The following is a 17,005-nucleotide window of genomic DNA, read 5'->3' as shown; positions in this document are numbered from 1 at the left end:
TGTATTCAAAACATTTTTAGTTACGAATCAGTCATCTGCCTTTAAAACAGATGGATCAATTTTAATAAATCTGCATATTTCTAAAAACTAAATATGAATGCCTTATAATTCAACAGAACTAAGCTTTCTTCTTCATTCCCTGCTTGAGCAACACACATTGGTCCATTCAGCCTGAACATTACAGCCCAGATACCTAACACTATTAGACAAGAGACCCTTAGGTAGCAGTATATCTTCCAGTCCAGCTTCTCCTCCAAGTCACCTAAATTACTGCAAGTCTCAAAAGATTCCATCAGCATATTCAACCAAACTTTGGTAGCTGTTCTGTTTGAGGGTTTGTCCAGAGAGTTTAATCTAGTAGCCCTGTTAACCTTAAAACACCCTTCAATGTCCAAAATAAATTGGGTAGCAATTCTCTATTTCCTTCCTCCTTGGCTTCTAACCAGCTTTGTTTTTCCAGTTTTAAAACACTGAGCACAGCTCTATTCAATGATATTAAATGCATGTTGAATAATGCATTTTCAGGCAGCTAGATTATGCTAATGACAATTTACAATTACAACAAGGAAATAACCTTCAGCACCCTCTAACTAACAGTTGTAAACAAGGCAGAAACCGAGTAAGCATTTTTAACTCCTAGGTTGGAAAGCGAGTTCTTTCAGCCCAATGTATTTGTATCTAGTTTACATCTTTTAAGGCCACAATTCTACATGTTTACTAAAAAGTAAGCCTCACTGCACACAGCTTATACTGTTAACCTACTTTTGTTGTTTCTTAAAATATATATACTGTATATAGCTTTTCACATACAGTAAACATAATGTTAAAATTCTTAAATCCTTAGGAGTGGGAAAGGTAGAAATCTCAAATCTAAGGGGAAATTCTACCCTCCGAGAGACGCAACTCCCAAAACACTCTGGCTGAGCCACTATTTGGCAATTTGCAACTCTGAATCAATTACCAATTCTAGTGGCTGCTTCTAATACAGCAAAACCATGAAAGTGGCATAACTGGGTAGAAAAGGTTAAATAGCAATTGGTGGGTGGGACAGTGTGCAAAACAAAATCTGACCACTGAAACCAAGTGGATCGGACACAGACTGCTACTGTTGATTTCAGGACTTCTTGTACTTTTCAGACAGCCTACAGCAGCCACGACTTTGATCTTTTTATATCCTTTGGGGTTTCTGGGGGAAGGGGCTTTAGACACCTCAGACAGGTTTCAGCAATACTGTGCATGTGCTTCCCCCACCTCCTTTTAAATAGCGAAAACAATGGCTGTGATCATAAACACGCCAGCTTTTGAACAAGTCCCATGGCGCAGTGGGACAGACTTCCAAGAACATTTGCCCTCAACTTCTTTGTCCAGCTTGAAAAGGTGAAGCAACACAGCTGAGCTAATCAGAGAATATTAACGAAGTGTCATTATCCACGAGTAATTTATATGATGGGCAGTGGTGATCTGGCATGCTTCCCACATCATCATGGCAGCATGCATGCATCAACCCCGAATTCACCATTTAACTCCTCCACTATCTCCCAACAGCAGACTTCCTATATTGGCAAAGGACCTTGCTTTCATGTTCTCTCCGGATTTTCCTCCCATGGGACTTCTGGTCCAAGTCAACTGCCTAGCAACCTGTAATAGGTTCAGGCCAAGCTACTCTGCAAAGGAAACTAACTCTGGACAACATTCCAAGCTTGCAAAGAGTCACTCATTTGGATCTCTGGGTAGAATATGAGCCACCTACAGGTAGGAAAGCCTACACCTTATTGCTTTATTTGCAGAGCCACAATATTACAGTCCTGCTCAAACAACTGTAACCAGGCACTTGCTTGGGGATGTCTGCTTCAGTGGCTTAAGGTTCTCACAGTACCAGAGTCCAGCATACTATTTCAAACCACAAAATGTACTCAAAAGATATTCTGGGCAAAGTGTTATGACGGCGTGACCTCTGCAAGACTTAATTCTGAGTACACCCACAGAGGACTTCCCTGGTCCTTCAGGGTCCCATCCTGTCTCCCACCTGCACCCGCCCCATGCACTGAAATTAGACTTCAAAGGACCTTTTTATCTGAGTCGAAGGCAGCTCTATTCAAACCTAATTGTGGCACATGGGTATGAGTAGTAAGTGGAGCACATGAGTAGCTGTGTGGTACATGCATATCCCTATGTTTCCGAGCACAATTCAAAGTGTTGGTGCTGACCTTTAAAGCCCTAAATGGCCTCGGTCCAATATACCTGAAGGAGCGTCTCCACCCCCATCATCCTGCCCAGACACTGAGGTCCAGTGCCGAGGGCCTTCTGGCGGTTCCCTCATTACGAGGTTACAGGGAAACAGGCAGAGGGCCTTCTTCCACAGAGCGCCTGCCCTGTGGAACGCCTTCCCAGCAGATGTCAAGGCCATAAACAACTATTTTACTTTTAAAAGACAACTGTTTAGGGAAGTTTCTAATGTCTGATACTGTATTGTTTTTAATATTCAGTGGGAAAACACACAGAGTGGCTAGGGAAACCCAGCCAGATGGGCGGGGTATAAATAAATAATAGTAATAATAATAATTAATTAATTAATTAATTAATATTATTAATATTATTATTATTATTATTATATTATTATTATTATTATTATTATTATTATTATATTATTATTATTATTATTATATATTGTGGCATGAGGGCAGTGCCAACAGCCCTGCCCCTCCTGTACAGGTTTTGGAATTGGTAGCAGACTTGCAAATCCATGCAGCTGACGACCTGAAGGGTCTGCCCGGACGCTGAGGTCCAGCGCCGAGGGCCTTCTGGCGGTTCCCTCATTGCGAGAAGCAAAGCTACAGGGAACCAGGCAGAGGGCCTTCTCGGTAGTGGCGCCCGCCCTGTGGAACGCCCTCCCATCAGATGTCAAAGCGATAAATAACTACCTGACATTTAAAAGACATCTTAAGGCAGCCCTGTTCAGGGAAGTTTTTAATCTGTGATATTTTACTGTATTTTGGAAGCTGCCCAGAGTGGCTGGGGAAACCCAGCCAGATGGGCGGGGTACAAATAATAAATTATTATTATTATTATCTAACTGCATCCTACTCTGAGTAGACCCATTTAAATAAATAAAACAAGTTTGTCATGTCCATTAACTTCAGTAGGATTACTCTGAGTAGGATTGTGCTGAATACCCCTCACAGTGATACCTCTAAACCAGATAGGAAAACAAACCAAGTTTGGGAGAAATATCAGATACTTTGTAGCCTGCATCAAATCTCCAAGAGTCCAAAAACACTCCCGGCTCTGCTCCCAGTTATCCCCATTTTACAAACAGGGAAGCAAGCAGAGAAACTGCAACGGAATCAAAGGCATCTATCTAGTGAGTCAACAGCAGAACACACCACAAGACTTCACAGGTCCAAGTCCAACACACTCTGTTGGTGCTGGCTTATCAGTTAGGACATGTTATCTCTTGCCTCCTACTCTTAAAAAAAAAGCAAAAGCCTGGGCACACAACTGAAAAATGAAGGTAGACAGTTAGGACCACGACCAACAAAACCCAAGACCTAGCACTAAGCAGCTGTTACAGCCTCAGCAATAAATAGGATTAATATATGGCCAATGCTCAAGGAAAAAAGTGAACTCTAATTCCAAAGCAGAACAGCAAACAACAGCGTTGATGGGAAAGGGCAGATTGTGCTGTACTCATTCCTGTAGAAAGACGCACACCACGTTGTTTCCACGTGGACCGTGGCACAGCCCACGATTCCTTGCTGCCACCCACCAGCCCCTTGGGATTTGCTCTGCCTCCTTTTTAAGTAAGCTTTCCATCTTATTTAATAGACTAGAATAGAATTCCAGACTAATAGCATGTTTCCAGTTAGCAGGCAAGAGGCCAATTCTAAGGCTAGCTGAACTTGATGCACATTTTTTCCTACCTATTTCAAGTGCTCCCACAGACGAACAGCAGAGATCAAATAAAGGCACGGGGCCAAATCCATGAGCAAAAACCCCACTCGCAGATTATGCCAGCTCAAAAGAATTGCCAGTTGTGGGGTGGGGGTGAAGTTCAAGAGACATTTTAAGTTCTTGTGGGAAATTATGCCCAACTAGGATCAGCAGAAGTCGTGGCATGAGTTTTGTCACAAAACACATTTCCCATGATTAAGACACTGTTTTCCGTTAGCTACTTATTTTAGATGATCACCTTGTTTATGAGACAAGTATTCCTTTATTTTCAAGCAGTGTTTGCAATGAATAGCAGCAAGATTTCGGCTATACATTTAGTCACTGGAATATACAGTGGTACCTCGGGTTACAGACGCTTCAGGTTACAGACTCCGCTAACCCAGAAATAGTACCTCGGGTTAAGAACTTTGCTTCAGGATGAGAACAGAAATCGTGCAGCAGCAGCGTGGCGGCAGCAGGAGGCCCCATTAGCTAAAGTGGTGCTTCAGGTTAAGAACAGTTTCAGGTTAAGAACAGACCTCCAGAACAAATTAAGTTCTTAACACGAGGTACCATTGCATAGGGGATGGGTGCATAGAGATCAACTGTATTCTGTACAGTAAACAAGTTTCCATATTTTTATCTTTGGGAAATAAATCCATACATAATAGGCTAAACTTTGTCCACTGTTGTTAGGAACATATTGCCAATCCTTTCTAGACATTGCAAAGTTATGGAGTGTTCACTCATATGATGAGATGGAAGCTGACCATCAAAAGGATAGTCACAACCAGTTTACATACGGTACTTAAAAGGAGGCAGTTGTGGGGAAGGAGTTGTGTTTGACTGGGAAAAGTCCAACAGAGAAATAGAAAGAGCTTGTGCTCAGGGGAAGCAGGTGGGAGAGAGGGGGAGACTGAGAGCTTGGAAACAGAGAGCAAATTAATGAATTAGTAGTAGTAGTAGTACCACCACCACCACCCTGAAGATCACAGGGTGGTTTACAACATAAAAATGCAGAATGAGAACACAAAATACATAATAATTTAAAAAAACCAATAGCATCCCCCCAAACACATTTAAAAGGCCATAGAACTTTTAATCAGCTAAAGGGCCTAGTTATAGAGAAACATTTTCATCTAACACCTAAAGATATGTAATGAAGGCACCAGGCAAGTCTCCATGGGGAGAGCAGTCCATAAATGGGGAGCCACCGCAGAAAATGCATTTTCTCATGTTTCCACTGTCCAGACCTCTGGGGGGGGGGGGCACATGAAGAAAAACCTCAGATGATGATCTGTAGACAATGAGTTCAAGCACATGAGCCTAAAATATATCTTGAATGCAGAATGTACAGGCCTGAAAGAAAGAGGGCAAATAGAAGCTGGTCGAGCCTTTAAAGCACCCCATAGTCGCCTTGGGCTGGTCTTAACCATCCAGGGGTCCTTTACCTTTTTTACCATTTACTGGCATATTGGAATAGCTAAGAAATAAACTTTCAGGTCAGAGAAGAGAAATAATTTCACAAGTATTCAGATCTGAGTGGGACAGAGGAAAAAAGCAGGAGCAAGACAAATACTAGGCATTTAGCAGAGATAAGTGGGAACTACAAGAGCAAAAGGAATCTTCCAGGAAAAGGCTGAGGCAGCAGAGACAGGCAGCTTGGGGGATGAACACAACTGGGCTGGGTCTGCTAGGGGGAATGCCTATATCATTTAGCAAACCTTAAAAAAACAAAAACCACTGTGTGGGGGTGGCCAAGCTATGTTCATGGATCTTTCATTTTAAAGGTCCACAGTGATTATAAAAGAGCAGCCATATCTATGTCTACTGTATGTCTCCACCCTCTCTTCTTAACCAACTACCAGGTACAGTGGTACCTCGGGTTAATTACTTAATTTGTTCTGGACGTCCGTTCTTAACCTGAAACTATTCTTAACCTGAAGCACCACTTTAGCTAATGGGGCCTCCTTCTGCTGCTGCGCCGCCGGAGCACAATTTCTGTTCTCATCCTGAAGCAAAGTTTTTAACCCGAGGTACTATTTCTGGGTTAGTGGAGTCCGTAACCTGAAGCTTATGTAACCTGAAGCGTATGTAACTCGAGGTACCACTGTAGTTTGCAAATTGCTAGAGACACAAAGCCCACAACTTTTGGTCTGCACAAGGATTTGTGGTCAAGTAATAATAAGAAGTTATTATTTATACCCCACCCATCTGGCTGGGTTTCCCCAGCCACTCTGGGAGGCTTCCAACCGAATATTAAAAACAATACAGCATCAGAAAACAGGTGTGCTGAATTGGCTATCAAATTTCAAACAAGCCATCTTTTTTAATGGAGCAGTAAAAAAGCCAAATGTTCAGCACCTAATTTCTCCCCTTGCCCAACAGTCTTTTCTCATACCTAGCATTTTGCTGTTGGCCTTTGTGCAGATACCCTCCTCAGCCATTGACAAGTTGAGTCAGAAATAATTTTTCCTTTTTACCAAACGACTGTATTAGGACCATGAAGAGGCTTTAATGTTAAACTACAGCTTATGGTAATAAAAGACAATGGAAAATTAAAATACCTGGGACAACAGAGCTGTAAGATCTAGTGTGGCATGAGACACTAAATTTGTCTGCTTGAAGATAAAACTTTGAAAGGGAGCAGCCAAAGCCGAAGATGAGGAAGTTCTGTGCCTCATCTCCAGCAGCTCATTTAGAAATTGAATAGCATGAAGAGCTGGAAATAGTCTTCCCTTATTCCAGTTCCTGTCTCAACTGCAGGCCACTTTGGGACCCAAATGCAGGGTGTCAATTCTCTGCTAAATAAATAAGCAAGCCTTTAGATGCAGCTTACTGCGGAGCACCTAACAAGTGATAATGTAGGTCACTTTGCCATGCATAGCTCCTCCTGCTAATTCCTGCATATCACCCTGCTTGTAAAACACATAGCTAGATGAGATGACTGAAAAGCTAGCAACCACATCCCATTGTCCCACCCATCCTGCTTCATTACCACAGCCTCTCCCCTTTAACGTTTTAAGAGCTGATTTGAGGCATAGACACCCTTTCACCATAGGCAGCTTGCTAATTTCCTTCTGTGAGAAAAAAAGGTAGTTTCTGAACTTGCATAACCCTGACTATTTTAGTCTCTTCCTTCATTTCCTTTTTCATGCCACATCAAAATCTCTGGTGAAAGGATAGTTGTACAGGTGTCATTGTGCACATTCAGAAAGGTTTGTTTTACTATTTGATATGTAGTATATTAGATGTATATCCAAGAAGTTATGTTGTTCTCAGGGGGGTGGGTGAGAGAATAACATGCAGGTCAACAGTGTTTCAAGTCAAAGTTACAGCATACAGTATTCCCTTTCATATTCACATATACATTGACATTGTATCCATTTATGAATTGTGGTGGCCTTTTGGCATGGCCATAAACAAAAAAGTTTGCGTGTGCATTTTATTAAAGACAACACAAGTGGTAAAAGCAGGCCTCCAGTTTTGAGTTAATCTACACAAAGAGATGTATTATTCTGACCAAGCAGCCAGATTGCATTTTCATGTAAACACCAAGCTGATGGTACTGTGGCCTTCCCAAGGAATAGTAATCCCTGTTTCTACACTGTGTTCGGATCAAGGACAAGATGAACCTACATTCCGTAGTGTGCAAGAACGCTGCTTATTAAGTCAGCTGTGAAGGAGCTGTTTTCCATGTGCTTGGAACCATAGAATTGTAGAATCGGAAGGGACTGCAAGGGTCATCTAGTCCAGCCCCTGAAATATAGGAGTCTTTTGCCCAACGTGGGGCTCAAACCCATGACCCTTAGATACACGATATCTTTATTGTCATTGTCCCATACAGAACAATGAAACTGAAACTCTATTGACTGAAGTATCCTGAGTTATGTTGATGTGCAAAATGTCTTCTAAACGTTTTGGGATTAGAAGAGAATGAAGAAAGGCATTTATTTCCATCTGAACACATTGCAGAAAAAAGCTTGCAGCTTTCCAAAACATTAAGAGTGCAGGGTGCTTCCCCCCCCCCCACCGTAGCCCCAGGTTTATTAACCCAACGCAATCCAGTTAAACACAACCACAGCACAACCATCTGCACAATTCACTGTTTTCATGTTACTTGCAAGTCTACTAAAATAACAGTCCTCAACAAGAAATTGTTGTAAAGTGAACAATTCAAGTATTCTGTGGCTGCAACCCAAGCACACTACAGTGGTGCCCCGCAAGACGAATGCCTCACAAGACGGAAAACTCGCTAGATGAAAGGGTTTTACGTTTTGGAGGTGCTTCGCAAAACGAATTTCCTATGGGCTTGCTGCAGGGTTCCCCCCCCCTTTTTCTAAGCCGCTTATCAGCTGATCCGATCAGCAGATAAGCCGCTAAAAGCCGCTAATAGCGCTAATCCGCTAATCCATCAATGGGCTTGCTTCGCAAGACGAAAAAACCGCTAGACGAAGAGAATCACAGAACGGATTCTTTTCGTCTTGCGAGGCACCACTGTGTCAGAGAATAATCACCACTCAACACAGTGGGATTCATTTCCAGGTAACCATACATAAGGTTGCACTATAAAAACTTTTCTGTTCTGAAGCAGATGCAGAAATATTGCTGCAACACAACCTGTTTGGTGTAGCTTAGGTCGAAGCTTCAAGAATGCTTCCGAATAACATGTCAAGAAACTTTTACTACAGGGGAGAAGCTGGGGAGGGAAGAATGCACACTTTTCTATTCAAAAGGGAAATGGCCTGTGGTCAGGAAGAAAAAATATTGTACAGCCAAACACAGAACAACCATTGCAAACACTCACATTGTTCTACCTACTGAAAACTGAAAGACTTTCCATACAGAACAAAATATGCTGTTTTCCACAACACTCTCCAAAAGCAGCTGCATACAAGGACCAAGTTGGTCAAAATACAAAAGCAGCATCATTTGCGCCACCTTGTGCTCATGCATATACAGCATGTTAAGATACATGTCATAATCAGCTTTAGTGGCATTCTCTTTAAGAACTGGGAAAAGATGTGCAATATAAAATGATATGTTTAAGCGATTAATTCTAATGCCAGTTAATAAAAAGATGGGGCCTTTTCTGATAAGAGGGGGAAAGAAACAGCAACAACAAAAGACATCCTTTCAGACCAAGATAGAACCAAATACAGTGGTATTTCTGGTTAAGAACTTAATTCATTCTGGAGGTCCGTTCTTAACCTGAAACTGTTCTTAACCTGAGGTAACACTTTAGCTAATGGGGCCTCCAGCTGCCGCACAATTTCTGTTCTCATCCTGAAGCAAAGTTCTTAACCTGAGGTACTATTTCTGGGTTAGCGGAGTCTGTAACCTGAAGCGTCTGTAACCTGAGGTACCACTGTATAGTTTGCCTCCAAGCAATGGGTGGTTGGATTTTCTAGCAATGACGAGCTTTTGGGGCAAGGGGGGTGGAATTCTCTGATGGGGAACATTACAAAATCAGCATCAAAGGTAAAATCTGATGCACTGTTTGGAATCATCATTTGTATTCATGAAGTCCACATGGCTTCCTGGAAAGCATGGAGCTTGCTCTTCGTTCCCCACTTGCATCATCCGTCATAACCATACAGGGGAAAGTCTAGTTAATTTCACTTGTTCTGGATGGCTTGCAAATCATGCTGATGAAGCTTTTCCTTTCACTTTCTACTCCTGGCTCCCACCACCAATCAACCCATTCCTGTGTTTCATTGTTATACTGTATTATGAACCATAGAGTAAAAAGAAAGGAGAAACTGAAAGGAAAATATTTGCTATAGTAGATTCAGAATCTACCTTGGTGCATCTAGCTCAGTGCTGTCTACATGTTTTGGTAGCTCTCTCTCTGTCCTACCCAGAGATGCCAGGGATTGAAGCTGGCACTTTTTATAAGAGAAGTATGTACTTTGCCTCCGAGTTGCAGCCTTTTCCCAATTATCTGTTTACTTTTCTCTCCCATCTGTACATGTTCCCTTGAAACCTGGAGGGAAAGCTCACACCCAGAACTTAATTTCTTTAAAAAGCAAGAAAGGAGGTAGGACACTCTATCACACTACAGGCCGAAACCAAAGTGAAGGGATCATTTTTTATTGTGTAGGGGGAAGCATTCAACTTCAAGAATAACAAGAATCACCAAACCCAATATATAGTTATGTTGTACTCACAGTTAGAATCATGGAATAGTAGAGTTGGAAGGGATCCTGAGGGTCATCCAGTCCAACCCGCAGCATGCAAGAATCTCAGCTAAAGAACCTAGGACAGATGGTCACTCAAAACTACTACTGCTAGCTGGGAGAAAGAGCAGAATTTCCCTTTGAAATCCACAAACATGTGTGAACACCTGTTTGTTAATAGTAATATTTTGTGTGAGTGATCTGAGTGTATTTCCCTCAGCTAATCTTTGGCATTCAAATCACAGCTTGCATTTCTGGGAAATGCTGTCAACACTTTAAAGGAAGAAGCATAGTTCTTGGTGGTTCAGGCCACAGGTACCTAGGAGTCTTAATTTCAGAAGACATATTTTTCCTTGTAATAATTTGTAGTTTTTAATATATTTTCTCTCCTTTGCTTTTACTAGCCAAGAGGTGGGAAACCTGCGGCCCTCAAGGTGTCGCTGGACTCCCTCATTCCTAGGAAGCATAGTAAGGGGTGACAGGTGTGGGAATCCTACAACATTTTAAAAGGCCCAAGTTCCCCATCTTTTAGGAGTTCAGCACCCAATTCTGCTTTGTTCTGCATCCAGCCTTCCCAAACCATGTCTGCCTTACCTTGTTTACACTGCAAACTGCAGGCAGGGGCAGCTAACATTACAGCTAATTTTCACAGCGCCTAGTCTCTATAATTATCACTATCATCTACTGGCATCTAGTGGACAGGGGCTGACTTACAGTCAACACTCTACAGCTAGGCTGGCATTGTTAGGTGTCTCAAGAACTGTATTTACAGAGTCATCAAGGATTAGTTAAATCTAAGCCTATGAAGCATAGGTCTGCTTGTCAGGCCTCACTTTCTAGGTCTAAAAAGAACAACTTGCACCCCGTGCTTTCCTGTTGGAAGTCATTTTCACACCATACACCTTACATTAGGTAAAGGTAAAGGGACCCCTGACCATTAGGTCCAGTCGTGGCCGATTCTAGGGTTGCAGCGCTCATCTCGCTTTATTGGCCGAGGGAGCCAGCATACAGCTTTCGGGTCATGTGGCCAGCATGACTAAGCCGCTTCTGGCGAACCAGAGCAGAACACGGAAAAGCCGTCTACCTTCCCGCTGGAGCGGTACCTATTTATCTACTTGCACTTTGACGTGCTTTTGAACTACTAGGTTGGCAGGAGCAGGAACCGAGCAACGGGAGCTCACCCCGTCGCGGGGATTCGAACCGCCAACCTTCTGATTGGCAAGTCCTAGGCTCTGTGGTTTAACCCACAGCGCCACCCGCATCCCTTTACATTAGGTAGGAGAGACTGAATAGCTAAGGAAGTCCAGACTATAAAAACAAAATCAGTTATGCTGAAACAATCATCCAGAGCACTTAGGGGCTAAATAGAGCTATATTTTGTAATTTTACACCCTAATTAAGACTCCTGGGACTAATCCCCAATGGGAGATATACCTCCAACTAAAGCATGCCTTGTATTGTGTTGCATGAAATGTCCTTAAGGGAAGGACTGCACCCACTCACCCTGCCTTGCCTTGTTAATTTCTGTAAGGAGTTTTGTGCCCTTGAGCTTGAGGTTTTAAGGAGTGCCCCAATGTGAGAGCCTGAGTGTATAAGAAAACATCTCTGCATCATTACAACAGACATTCAGTTGGGATAAACAGAAGAAGAAGAAGAAGAAGAAGAAGAAGAAGAAGAAGAAGAAGAAGAAGAAAGCAGCAAGTTGGATATTTCAAAATGCAATTGAAGGGATGGGCTGATTTCTTAACCTATACCCAAAGTGAATTTACAAAGAGGCCTACAACTGGTTTGAATCTCTCTGAAATATTATGATAAAATTTGTATTGTGGAGTTCTCGGCAGTGGCAACTCTTTTCCATATGACATTGGAACAGTGCTTCATCTTACAATGTTTCAACAACCAACTAACCAGCCTCATTTTAAACTTAGTATTGACTCACTTTAAACCTGGGATTCAGAAAAATGGGTAAGATGCAGACTCAAGAATGCATGTTTTTGAGGGTTCCATGGACTGATACTCAAAATCCCAGTACCATGTATTTGGAAAGTAAAGCACATGTGGTACACATATCTGAGCCACCTTTAAACATTCTGCCATTAGTAAACTTGTACAGGATTGCTCCAAAAATGGCTGGCAGAATGCTAAACCTGTTTTGTCACTTTCTCTCACCCTAGAATAGTTCTGCTATAAAATGGACGAGTGGTTTTAATGTTCTCCTAGCTTACACAAAGAGGACACAAGCACTGCAACCCATAAATGCTAATACAGAATTTGTGTAAAATAACTTTATACCAGCTTTGACCTACCTTTTAGTAACAACAAATGTTTCATCCCATTTCAACACTGCCAGTTGGCAGTCCATGCACAGAGTAGGGCTGGGATGCTGGTCAACTGGCTGCCTATTTGATTGGGGCCAAATATTATGTGAAGTTGAGAATACCCTGGCATAAGTGGCAGCTGACCTTTATTATTACATCATGGAATCATTCAATAGGAATAGCAGGAGTGAGGGCACCTTCCTTCACCTTAGAGGCAGCACCTGAACTCTCCACCTGTCTCTCACACATTCTGTATTTAAGGGGAAGCCAGCATTGCACTTAAACTCCTAGAGAGCGTCTGCTCTCCTCACTTCCCAATTAATGGACATGATTTGAAATTTCCCAGGACCTCTGAAAAGGTATGTAAGAATTCAAGAGAGAGGATGTCATAGCCATCACTGGCTCCAATAATGGAGACCAACTCTATCAATTCAATTTTTCCCCTCCATTAAGCCAGCTATTGGTATGAAGTACTGTGCAATGGGAGCAATCTTGGCCAGGGCAGAAATGCTTTAAAACAACCCTGTTTGTCCTTGTATGCCTCAAGAAAACTTGACCTACTTGAAATAAGTAAAAGTATGTTGCTGGCTGCTGAATAAAATAAGTTACAATAAAAGGCTAGTAGAAGGCCATCTAGCAATAAAGGAAATGTTGCATGTTAAAGGCTTCATCTGCACGTTGCAACATTATGAGATCAAGGTTAGCAGTGGTAGAATGTACTGCACAACTTTAGGCTGTGGGGAGGGGGATGTTGTCAGATTTTGAACGTGACCTGGTTTTAAAAATAAAAAAACTCCACCCCACTAGCAGACAACTAGCACAACAGCAGGGAGAAGGCTGTGTTAGAACTTTTCTCCTTAGTGTGCTAGTGTGTTTGCTTATTATTTGATTACTACCTCATCTGCAATTACAGAGTCTATTTTATCCTATCATGATTCTGCCACCTCATTCTGCTGCATAGGTAGACCAGACCTAAGGTCGGATTTAGACATAATATCAGGTCTGCAAGAAAAACTTATCCCGTGCATCATTCCACACAACTAGCTTCCCTAAACTGAGAAGAGAAGGAGCCCAGGGCAGCAAGCGCAAATTCTATCAGTTCCCAGTTAGCATGAGAGGAATATGTTGAACTTCATTTTATGTAACGCAGCCATTTTAGTGCTAAACTTAAAAGCTGCCTGATGTGCCTGAGCAGAAAAGCAGTATATAAATCAAAAAAATGAATAATGAACTGTTTTGAAGGGAATGTGAGTTAACGCTTGCCTGGGTCATTGATAGAATCACAGAATTGCAGATGGAAGAGACCCCCAAAGGTTATCTAGTCCAACCCCCTGCAATGCAGGAATCACAGCTAAGGAATCCCTGACACAAGGCTAACCAGCTTCCGTTTAAAAACCTTCAAGGAAGGAGAGTCCACAGCCTTCCAAGGTAGTCCGTTCCACTGTCAAACGGCTCTTACTGTCAGAAAGTTCTTCCTGATGGTTGTCAGAATCTCATTTCTTGTCATCTGAAGCCATTGGTTTGAGTTCTACTCTCTGGAGCAGCTGAAAACAACTTCACTCCATCTTCCACATGACAGCCCTTCAGATAATCTGAAGATGGCTCTCATGTCACCTCTGTCTCTTCTTTTTCAGGCTAAATATACCCAACTCCTCCCCCTCATAAGGCTTGGTTTCCAGACCCTTGATTATCTTGATCTCCCTCCTCTGCACACATTCCAGATTCTCAATACCCTTCTTAAATTGCGGCACCCAGAACTGGCCACAGCATTCCAAGTGTGGTCTGACCAAGGCAGAATAGAGTGGTACTATGACTTCCCTTGATCTGGACAGTGTACTTCTGTTGATGCAGCCTAGAATAGCATTCACTTTTTGTGATGCTACATGACCCTGTTGACTCACATTAAGCTTATGATCCACTCAGATCCCCAGATCCTTTTCACATATAAATGTACTTACACAGCTCAGGACCTCAATACCTTAAGGACCACCTCTCCCCATACAAACTGACCCCGACTCTGCAATCGTCATCTGAGGCCCTTCTCTATGTTCCCTCTCCCAGAGGGGTTCAGAGGGTGGCAACAAGAAAACAGGTCTTTTCTGTGGTGCCTCACCATCTGTGGAATGCTCTCCCCAGGGAGGCTCGGCTGGTGCATCATTACATGTCTTTAGACACCAGGCAAAAGCATTCTTCTTTACCCAGGTCTATGGCTATTAAAAAATCTATGGCCTGCAAGTGTTGGGGATAGGACTCTTGTTATTATTATTTTACTTCTTATTATGATTTTATCATTGATATTGATGTACACCACCCTGATCTTTTGATAAAGGGTGGTAAATAAATTGTATTAATAGTAATAACAACAATAGTACTGGTAAGCCAGGTGTCCCCTATATGATATTTGTGCAGCTGGTTCTTCCTGCTTATGTGTAGAGCCTTACAGTTGTCCCTATTGAAATTCATTTTGTTAGTTTGGGCCCAGTTCTGCAATCTGTTACGGTCATCTTGAATCCCGATTCTGTCTTCTGCGGCATTAACTACCCCTCAGTGGGCACACATCTTGAGGGGCAGGGAAAAGACTTGCACCTTGAACACACTGCATAAACAGCTTCTGTGTCATCGGGAAAGGTCCCTTGGGCATTAATCTAAAACATGCAGTTTTGCCAGTTGCTGAGGAGCAATACTATTGAGTTTATGCCCTCTTTCTGACCTTCCCAGGGGTGGGACGGGACAGATTTGGCTGGCTTTTGTGGGTGACAGGATGCAGAATGAGACGGATTTCTGCTGTAATCCAGCAGCGCTCTTGTGTTCTTATGGATGCCTGCTGTGTCATTGTTTTTTTAAAACCACACACATCACATATCAAGTGCCCACTTCAAAGATCCGGATGAAATATACAAAAGAGCTGGCTGGCTACGTCACTCTGATTTTAGGATTTTTGCCATACTGCTATGGGTGGTGAAATAGGGGACTGTCGCATTTGCTCCTCTTCTTCACCCGCCATTCATTTTCTTTTATTTGAGTGCAGTGGCGGCTCGAAATCCTTTTAGATGAGGGTGTGTGTGTGTGATAATAACAATACAACAATACAATACGAATAGTTTGCACTCGACTCAAGATGATACAAGGATATAATACGAATAGGGGCTCATCCCTTTAACGGGTGGGGGGGGCTGCAGGTTCTCACACTTTATCTCAGACCCCCTTCGTCCCCTTTCCAGGTAAAAAGCTGGGTCTGGGCATCAACAACACTAATACCACTACTACTGTACTACTACTACTACTACTAATAATAATAATGGTAATCTTCTTTGGCGATCACTCGTAGCCGAGTAAGGTTATCTTCCATACAGCAATGCGAATAAATTGTACTGGACTCATCCCTTTAACAGGTGTGCCGTGGGGGAGGTGAGACCCCTCTGCAGGTTCTCAGCTTTATCTCAGACCCCCTCCATCCCCTTTTCAGGTAGAAAGCTGGGGCTGGGCATCAATAACACCACTAATAATAATAATAATAATAATAATAATAATAATAATAATAATAATAATGGTAATCTTCTTCTTTGGCAATCACTCGTAGCTGAGTCAGATTGTCTTCCATACAGCAATGCGAATAAGATTGTACTGGACTCATCCCTTTAACAGGTGTGCCGTGGGGGAGGGGGGGACCCCTCTACAGGTTCCTCACGCTTTATCTCAGACCACCCCCTCCCCTTTTTCAGGGAGAAAACTGGGCCTGGGGTTGAATAGTACAATAATCAATAATGGTGGTGGTGATGCAATCGGATCGTCCCTGTGACGGGGAGGGGGCTGAAGGCTCTTACGCCCCCCACCTATTGAAGCGAATAATAATGGGGAGGGGGGTCAGCACCACCAGCACCTCATACCGCCCCCCCCCCCGTCGATTACTATTATTCCTATTATCGTGGATTTATTCGTCACCCGCCCCTCACCCTAAGGACCCGGGGGGCGGGAGGAGGCACTTACCGCCCGCAGGAAGCTGAGGAGGAGGCTGAGGAGAAGGTGGAGGAGGCGGCGGCCTGCCGGGCCCCTCCGGGGGTCTCGAGGAATGGCGCGCCGCCGTCGCTTCTCCTCACAGGCGCTCCCCCCGCGGCGGCGGGCCTCGCCGCTTGCTGCTGCCGCCGCCGCCTCCCCTTCCTCCTCAGAGGGGGCTTCTCAGCCAGGGGGCCGCTCTCCATGCCGGGCGAGACCAGACTCGCCTCCGCTGAAGCCCGGGACGAGAATGGTTAATGGCGGCGGCTGAGGGAGGAGGGCCGCCCGGCCGCCGCGGCACAAAAAAAGCCGTTTGAAAATGGCGGCGGGAGCCGCGCCGGCCAATCAGCGCCGCCGACGGCCGGTTGCTAGGAGACGGCGCGGGGTGCGAGGGGGAGAGAGGCCTAGCTGCCAGGCCTGAGGCCTCCTTCGCTTTAGGGATTATTTATTTTTCAAAAGAATGAGGGTGGGTTGTTTTCCCCCTTCCTCGTATCGCCTCGTCTCGCGGTACGTGGAAGGAGTAGGATTAGGCTCCAGAAATGAACGGAGAGGCTTCCTACGGGTTTCAGTGGGTCTGCTCCTGAG

General features: G+C 43.6%; 1 protein-coding gene across 1 annotated transcript in view; it reads right to left on the bottom strand.

The window, feature by feature from the left end:
• Positions 1-16,767, bottom strand: part of NET1 (neuroepithelial cell transforming 1) — a 63,868-nt gene extending 47,101 nt beyond the window's left edge. The window contains exon 1 of the mRNA XM_083461241.1: positions 16,415-16,767. Coding sequence (XP_083317367.1) covers positions 16,415-16,626 — 212 coding nt within the window. The 5' untranslated portion in view covers positions 16,627-16,767. The remainder of the gene's footprint in view (positions 1-16,414) is intronic.
• Positions 16,768-17,005: the final 238 nt, after the last annotated feature.

This window comes from Podarcis liolepis, assembly GCF_965112155.1.
Source record: "Podarcis liolepis genome assembly, chromosome: 10".
Lineage (NCBI taxonomy): Eukaryota > Metazoa > Chordata > Lepidosauria > Squamata > Lacertidae > Podarcis > Podarcis liolepis.
This window is presented reverse-complemented; position numbering and strand designations above follow the sequence as displayed.